Genomic DNA, 9,551 nt, shown 5'->3' with positions numbered 1-9,551 from the left:
CATTTCCATAAACTTATTTGATATTGTTTGTGGCTACAGAGGCGTTGTTTCCCTTTTTGTATTCAAATAGCATTACATGCCGAATGTATGTCTTGTCGTGTGCCATCACTAAAAGGGATTAGAGTATACTAAACTTTACACATTATATATAGGTTACACTAACGTGACGTTTAGGCGGTTCGTTTAAGTATCATACGTGATGTACGTTTTTTTTCTTGGGGGGGGGGGGAAGTAATGAAAGTGTTCCAAACCGCGACATTAATTTCTTGACGACCTAATACTTATAGTCAGTTCATTACCTACACATTACTGTTCCATTATAGCATGTATGTATACTAGACTAGTAACTTGGACTATTGTTTATCTTGTCTTATTATTATTACAACCACCACAAAAACTCAGATACTTTATTGCCTAAACAGTGGTCACTTAATCACATAAAGCTGTGCATTTCACAAGTGTTCGTATTCCATGTCAAAAATATCATTCGTTAACACAAAAAGTCACTTCAATAACCAAACGTCCTGCGATGGGACAGCGGTAAGCCTACAGACTTAAAGCCATAATACGACGACATATTTAATTTCTTCTTTAGCTACCCTTTCTGTTATTAAAATATTATAATATCACATCCCAATAGCTCCGCTCTTATGCTGGTCATGATTATACTTTGGTAACTATCTAGTCAAGCGCGGCCCACTAATTAGCGTGCCAGAATGGATCTTTGGCTCCAACATTCACGTCATGTTACTGTCAAAATAAAATAAATGATAAAAATTGTGCTCTGCACTTTAGAGCTATGTGTGCGTTATAAAGGTAACGTTCAAATGTCACTAATCGATCAGACAAGTGGGGGCTGTTGAAAATGTGTTATTTAGCGAGTAGCCCATTGAGTAGCTTTGCGCTAAAAAGTGACAAGTCAATATATTTTTTAAATAAAAATGTAAATGATTAGCGATATAAAACATAGATATGTGCTGCTAACACTTAACTGGATTATCGTTGTAAAATGTTCATAGATGTTCTTAACAAGCAATTAAAACAGTTGAAATATATCTTTTATAGATAATTTTTGCTAAGATAAAAAACTAACAGCAATGTAAAATCTTCATGAAATATCTTGCTAATGAGGAAACTAACCAGATGCATTTTCACATATACGTTAAGAAATAAAACTGATTCGCCTGCTGTTTAGATGAAAAATAAGCATCCCAACTCTTTCAGTTTCATACTCATCCATAAATTGTGTTTTGGCAAAATTTGTAGAACCATCTTTCAGATTTCGAAAATCTACGTATTTCGATTTCCACAAGTATAAGCTTTATTTGAGTTAACAACTCAAACTACCATCTGACTAAGACCGTTTTGCTAATTAATGTTCTTAAGTACCAGAGAATTCTAATCTATTGTGAATCCTATACTCCTGAACCTAAACAAATTTTAACCCTATTTCGAGTCTAAACATTGACTCAGAACTGTTTCTTCTTTTTGGGCTTAAAGAAATTTGGCTCAGCCATTTGATACTAAAGTTCGTAGTAAAGACACTTTAGTTAAACGTTTGGTATAAAACTTTTTATTTAAGAAGTAAATTATCAATAACTCAAGTAAAAGTAACGTCGTAGTCTACTGAAGGTAATTCACAGAATTGGCCAATGAACTCAAACCATAAGCGTATATGAGAAACTTGGAAAATTAAATAATAATAAAAAAGATTCTATGAATAAAAACTGGGAGTTTTTAACGTGTTTTCAACCATGCTCACAAATTATCCATTCTTACATACAGTACGCTCAGTTGTTTTTTCGAAAATGAAAGAATAAACAGTATAGATTGTTTGTAATTAATCACAAAGCTACACAATGGGCTATCTGTGCTCTGCCCACCACGGGTATCGAAACCCTGATTCTAGCGTTGTAAGTTCGCAGACATACCGCTGTGCCACTGGGGGGATAACAGTATAGATTCCATAAATAAAGATAAACGTTTTTAATGTGTTTTCAATCATGCTCATAAACTACCCACTTTCGCATACAATACACTGAGTTGTTGTTGTTTTTTCGAAAATGAAAGAATAAACAGTATAGATTCTATAGATAAAGTTAAAATTCTTAACGTGTTTTTGATCATGCTTATAAACTGTCCACTTTCGCATACATTATGATTAGTTGTGTTTTTTTTCTAATAACAATTATTTTTCAGTTAGGAAATGAACTTAAAATAATACTAAATTTCACTCCTATTATTGGTAGGAACTAACATGTATCAATTTTCAAAATTATTTTGCAATAGAAAGAAAATTTAATATGGCAGTGAATAACGATATTTCAAGCAATTAATAAATTATGCTTATTTTTAACTAATTTATACTGAAAGAAAATATGATACCAAGCTTGAGCTATTTAACATTGGAAAATATATTTTAAAATATTAATATATCTTAACAACAATATAATATAAACTCACTAGATGGCGAGTTTAACAAACATAGAAAACACGTTAAATGAATACAAAAAATGGAAGGCTCGAGTAAAGCTTCAAAACATGGCTCTTTTCCAACATCACGAATCAGAATGATTATGAGAAGTTCTCCCGATGTTACTAGCATCAGTCCTGATTCAGTTACTCTTATATCCAAAGCAGCAGTAAGTTGAGAAGCATATACAGATTACAGTGCATATGTTAAAGAATTGTGAACAATGAAATTTAGGGCTAGTGTAGTAGTAATAAACTTACAAAATAGTTAGCTTTAAGTTTAACTATTGGCGTTAGTAAGTTAATGTCAGTGGCAGTGTTGTGTTAAGTGTTACTAATAGTAATAACAGTTTGTTCCAATTATACCATACATCGCCCTCTAAGCCCGGTGTTCAGGGTTACTGATGAGGAGTGGAATTCTCCAAAACTAGTATAACCCAATAACACATGATCAAAGTGTAGATTGAACTGGACCTCACTTGAACTTAAACTTTGAGATTAAACAATTTTCGGAATACTAAATTTATTCATTATACCTGCTATTCTACGGCTCTATAATATGAAGAACTGAATAGAGCCAAAGTCACTTTTTCTTCAATTCACCTATCCAGTGTATAGGTTTTTCTCATAGTAATTACAAAGCACATTCACACCAACAGTATGTTTCATGTGTCTTTTTGTGTGTGTGTGTGTGTCACTGACTTAATATAACTTATAAGTAAGAATCAGGCATAGGAAAAGGTGGTGGAGACTGTAAGATTATTAAATTGTTAAACAATTTTGATAGGTTTGTATCTGTGATGTTATTATTATTATTACTAATAGTAATAATACCATATGCATGGTTTTTTGATGCCATGAGAGGGAATGTCATCAATGTCATGTATTATTACACAACTTCAACATAATTGTCAGATAGTATGGTTTAAAGAATTCATTACATCAAGAGATAAACACTTTACAGTCTGATGTTAAAGTGTTGATGAAATCTACCAGATTCATATATTGTTAGTTTCTTAAAACATTGGAGCTCTGACATCACTCGTAAATAACTTTATATTTGGTGATTTTTTATAAAAATAAAGTAGTATAAATAATAGATGAGGCTTAATATAGCTTGTAATAATGTGGCAGAGATAAGACTATTAGAATTACATGTTTTATTTAATGCTATCCTTTATTCATAGGGACATATATTAAAATTGTAAATATATAAAAGATGTAGCTACTCTCTCCCATATTTCATTTCCAAACATAAGGAGTCATTTGGCCCATCTAGGCTCCCTGAGTTTTTGATATCACCCTACTCGAAGGCACATAAAAAAACTTATATCCAATGTTGACTTTAAAATACTCATCTAATTTCCTTTTAAACTTCTTTAATGTTGAAGTCATATCTGATTCTTCTCATATCTTAAAGTTCTGTCCATTAGTCTTACTGTAAGCAAATTTCTTATAAGAAAACATATCTGAGTTTATGGATTCCAAAATTTTGACAGTTGTAGAAGCTTCAACCTATCCTCATACAAGATAATGCATGTGAAATATCAAAATTGAATTATAAGTATAATTTTGATGGGAATAAACTTACCGGTGTTATGGAAGAAAAATATTTTGGTGTTCTGGTTTTTTAGTCTCTTAAGCCATCCAAGCAATGTGTTGTTGCTAGTGGCAGAGGATTTTAGGTTGTATCTGCAGAAATATTGGATACATGTCAGAAGAGGTTATAATATAATTGTATAGGTCAGTGATTCTCAACTTTTTTTGTCTCCAGACCACTTCCACAGAACAAAAGACCCCACAGAGCACCTTCCAGTCCCAACCCACCAATTTTTGCTTGTAACCACACAAAAAACAACAACTCATTTTTGACTTGCATTTTGGACCAACCCACATATCACCAGGGGTCTGCTGACTACACTTTGGGAATCATTGATGTAAGTTATTGGTTAGGCCACATTTGGAGTATTGTGTTCATTCTTGGGATTTGTACCTCAGAAAGGACAATGAATTGTTAGAAAGGGTTCAGAGGAGTGCTACTATGATGGAAATGTTATCATATGAGAATAGGTTAAAAGATCTCTGAATTTGTCTTCTGTTGAAAAAAAGAAGAGTTAGAGGGGATCTGATTGAGGTGTTTAAGATTATTAAGGGAATTGATAGAGTTGATGCATCATCTTTTTTCATGACAGAAAAGAAGTCATCTTCATCTAAGACAACTTTATTTTTCTAACAGGGTGGTTGGCCTCTGGAACATGTTGTCTTCAGATGTGGTGAATGCAGTTAATTTAAGGGAGTTTAAGGGAAAGCTTGATGAATAATTGAATAACAAGAGCTGACTTTGAGGTGTTTTTTTATATAGTAGAGTTTAGTTTAATTTAGTTGATAGGACAGCCTAGATGGACTAACAGGTCCCTTATTGTCATTTAATGTTATGTTAATAACCCCCTCCACATGTGGAGGCATCACAATAGCTCTTCTCTAAACCTTCTTCAACAATTCAACATCTTTTTTTGAATAAAGTGGCCAAAACTGAATACAGTATTTGAGCCAACACTTCCTAGTGTGAATTAATGACCTCATTTGACTTGCACTGATTATTTCTATGTATACAACTTAAAGTCCTGTTGCTTTATTACTAGCTAACCTATGTCGTCTAGAGGGCTCTAACAGCTACTTACAGGTCTTTTTATTTATAAGTTTCACCAGTTTCCTTTACAAGGCTCTAAGAATAACTAATATTACAATAATCAGTATGCATAACCTTACTTTTAATAAGATCCAAAGGCATCAGTTGAGCTCATAAAATACCCTTTTATTTAATATTATCTACAAACGTATATCCATTATTGGTGTCATATTAATGAAAATGAGAAATAGCAAAAGACCTAGCACAAAACTTTAACGTACAATACTCGTAACATCACTGTGATTACACCCCATTTATAACAACCTTCTACCACTCAGCCAACTGTTAATCTAGTTAACTAGCTTATTTCCTTGCCCAACAGATGTAGTCTTGTAAAAAACTTGTTTGATACCTTACCAAACTTTCTGAAGTCTTTTAGGTCAATTTTGTCTACTTGTTCTGATACTTAGCTAAGAAGTTGTCTTAACCCACAAAAATTTCTTGGATGGAACAACTACAAGATGGTTATTGAGGAGCAACTACAAGATGGTTATTGAGGAGCAACTACAAGATGGTTATGTAGGAACAACTACAAGATGGTTATGTAGGAACAACAACCAGATGGTTATGTAGGAGCAACTACAAGATGGTTATGTAGGAACAACAACCAGATGGTTATGTAGAAACAACATCCAGATGGTTATTGAGGAACAACAACAAGATGGTTATGTAGGAGCAACTACAAGATGGTTATGTAGGAGCAACTACAAGATGGTTATGTAGGAACAACAACAAGATGGTTATATAGGAGCAACAATCAGATGGTCATGTAGGAACAACAACAAGATGGTTATGTATAAATGCATTTAGGTATATCTCTGAAATAAAAAGAAAATTTTCTTAGTGTTACATTTTCTGATATTGTTTAGGAGAAAGTTACATATACAACATTAGTTGCAATAAATTTGACTAACATCAACTGAAGATCGTGAGAGTTCTCAGAGTTTTGTGCTGTCTGCTTTAAGATCATGAATCACTTCCTATCTTGGTTATTTCAAAGTGGTCTGACATATATATATAAGAGATGCTTCAGCATAATTAATTTGGAGTTTCTTATAATCATAAGTTCTTAATATTAAAACCTATAACGTTTGATAATTTAATGATACAGCAAATTATAGCAAAGTTATTGGTAGTCGGTATAAGTTATCAACCAGAGTTTAGGTTGTTTTTTGTACATTTATGCCTGTTTCATCTTTTATCCCCCCCCCAAAAAAACGATCAAATAGAACTCTTGGTTCAGTTTATAGTCATTTTATATTTAAGAATTAGAAATGTATTTTAACTTGTGTAAAACTCTGTTGTGGCTTCCTTGTGAGTAGTTTTTTGTCTTTTTACTACAGGAAGGATATCCAGGGTCAGATTAATGCATGGCATTGGGCTCAAAGATGCCCAAAAAATCTGTTATAATATTTAAAAGATGAATAAGAAATAAATATATATATACTTAACAATTTACAGTTTTGTTCTACAAGAATCTCATCACAGTTGTTATATCCTCCCTTCATTTGATAGGTGCCTACAGGAGGTGGTGCTGTACTGTCCAGGAAGGATTAATGTTTAATGCAACATTTGTAAATGTGGATACTTATAATGAAAGTATGGGGGGAGGCAAAACCCTCTGTGCCCAGGATCCTAAGAATTTTTAACCCGACACTTAGGATATCAACATGTTGGAAAAAAGTGTAGAGACATATTGCTAGAATGGTACCTGGTTTAAGTAATTTAATCAGTAGGTGAGCTTTTAAGTTTGTGTTTTCTGTAGCATGGAAGAAATTATAAGGAGTCTTGAACGAGTGTTAAAAAGAAGTCTTGAATAAGTGTTAAAAATTAAAAGGAGTCTTGAACGAGTGTTAAAAATTAAAAGGTTGGAAGTGTAAACATGAACATTAGGAGCAACGAGTTTAGGTTTTTCGGATAACTAGTTTCAGAGTGATTCTTTGATAAAATTAGTTTTCAGTTAGAGTGTGGAATTTTTTCCCGTCTCTGTAAGTAAAGGTTTGGGTTAAATGTTTTTGTAGGTGAACCATGGCTTTCTGTCATCTTTTTTTATGTTCTTTTCAGTGATGTGGAACAAATATTTTGTATGTTTTTGGTGATTTCAGATAACCTGTAATTTTACCTTCATGATGCTTACAGAGAAAATCAGAAGAAGTATAGTTTTCTTTTTTGTTATGGAGATTATAGGTTGTGTTTGTATATGTACTCAATGCTCCAAGTAGTAAAAAGAATGCTTTAAAAAATTTAATAGATTTCTTATGTATTTTGAGAAAAAACTGCTAGCATTGGTTTCAGATAATGGTATGTTTTTCACTTCTAAGAATCTCTCGTGTCAGCAACTTTTTTATAAAGTTTGTACGATCTGTTTTTGGATATCTTCCCATCAGGAGCCACTTGTTTACTGTGTGATTTGCTTGCATCTTGTGAGATTTGCTTGTTTTTTTTGTTAGGAACTCTTTGTGACTTATCTGGCTCAGCAAGCTCATCATCGAAATGAAGACAAAACCGAGATTGATTATGATGATCTGGCAGAAATTGTTAACACACAAGATCATTTGGAATTCCTTCTTGGTGGGTGAAAAATTTTGGTGTTTGCTTTATTTACATCTGTATCATAAAATGACTTGTGTCCATACGTTTATATGTCTGTGATGAAAATATTCACCATCCTGACGTATCAACCTAACTTTTGGGGATTTTCTTAGATATGGCTGAGATCCCCCATGACACCTAGAAGTACAAGTTACCACATAGGTCCCCCTATTTTAGTACAGATAAAGCAGTAAATTTTTAAAGTTATTTACAGTTTCAGAAGTCACTGTTTCTAGAATGATAGTGTTTTATGAATAAAAAACTTGTGCTTGTTAGATATTATCACAACTCATTTCAGACATTTTTTGGTGCTATTTTGTTGACAAAGTATTTAACTTATTAAATATACTGTCAGTACAAAACATCAGAGAATTAGTCTGTTTGGCCAACGGTAAATTTACCAACTTACAATGTTAAAAATCTGGGGTTTGATTCCCTGTAGTGGACAGAGCCTATATAGCTCATTATTTAACTTTATTTTAAACAACAACAACAACAAGTTGTTGGATGATTTGTACATTTTGACTTTTTAACAGTCTTTATGATACTTAAAGTTTCAGGTTTTAATTTTACTCTAGTATTTGCTGTTGCTACAGTAGTCTGTAAGATAGAAAAAAATTAATGATGCTTGTACAGGTGCAAATTTATTTTCTTTCATCTTACTGGAGAAAATTTTATACTGATAATTTAAAAAAAATAATTCCTTAAGCAATTTCTTCAGACAGAAGAAGGTTACTACATAATAAATTGTATGAAGTCTTTTTATTTTATAGAAAGTGTTTATTCAAAACCAGAATTCTGGATCAAAATTAAAAAAAAAAGAATGAAAGATTGAATTATAAAGATTTATGAATTCAGTATTTGAGATCCAAATTTCAGGAAATTATACCGTTTGAGGTTGGAATATTTAAACTTTCCAGGTGATGAATAACCTTGCTAGATCATCCTTAACTCAATGCAGCACATAACCTTGTGTATGAATATCTGTGTAAACAAAACTAAAACCTGCACCACTAACATTTATACAAATGTTAACTTGTACCCACCTGAATTGCCCGATTTTATTTATATTTTGTTGATATGATAAAATAGAAAAATTACCAGCTCCTCGTTCACATTATAAATTCTTGAGCAGGAATACCAGTTCCTCTTTCATATTATAAGTCCTTGAGCAGAAACATTACCAATCCTCGTTCACATTATAAATTCTTGAGCAGGAATACCAGTTCCTCTTTCACATTATAAATCTTTAAGGAGAAACATTACCAGCTCCTCATTGACATTATAAATCCTTGAGCAGAAACATTACCAGCTCCTCATTGACATTATAAATCATTGAGCAGAAACATTACCAGCTCCTCATTCACATTATAAATCCTTAAGCAGAAACATTACCAGCTCCTCATTGACATTATAAATCCTTTAGCAGGAATACCAGTTCCTCTTTCACATTATAAATCTTTAAGGAGAAACATTACCAGCTCCTCATTGACATAAATCCTTGAGCAGAAACATTACCAGCTCCTCATTCACATTATAAATCCTTAAGCAGAAACATTACCAGCTCATCATTGACATTATAAATCCTTGAGCAGAAACATTACCAGCTGCTACCCATCTTGTGGTGTTAGATGTCTGATAAAGATGAGTCAGCTGCTACCCATCTTGTGGTGTTAGATGTCTGATAAAGATGAGTCAGCTGCTACCTATCTTGTGGTGTTAGATGTCTGATAAAGATGAGTCAGCTGTTACCCATCTTGTGGTGTTTGATGTCTGATAAAAATGAGTCAGCTGTTAC

General features: G+C 32.6%; 1 protein-coding gene across 1 annotated transcript in view; it reads left to right on the top strand.

The window, feature by feature from the left end:
• Window positions 1-2,467: 2,467 nt before the first annotated feature.
• Window positions 2,468-9,551, top strand: part of LOC106472503 (chromatin accessibility complex protein 1-like) — an 8,629-nt gene continuing 1,545 nt past the window's right edge. The window contains exons 1-2 of the mRNA XM_013933158.2: window positions 2,468-2,642; window positions 7,612-7,732. Of these exons, the coding sequence (XP_013788612.1) occupies window positions 2,514-2,642; window positions 7,612-7,732 (250 nt within the window). The 5' untranslated portion in view covers window positions 2,468-2,513. The remainder of the gene's footprint in view (window positions 2,643-7,611; window positions 7,733-9,551) is intronic.

This window comes from Limulus polyphemus, unplaced genomic scaffold, assembly GCF_000517525.1.
Source record: "Limulus polyphemus unplaced genomic scaffold, Limulus_polyphemus-2.1.2 Scaffold5386, whole genome shotgun sequence".
Taxonomy (NCBI): domain Eukaryota; kingdom Metazoa; phylum Arthropoda; class Merostomata; order Xiphosura; family Limulidae; genus Limulus; species Limulus polyphemus.
This window is presented reverse-complemented; position numbering and strand designations above follow the sequence as displayed.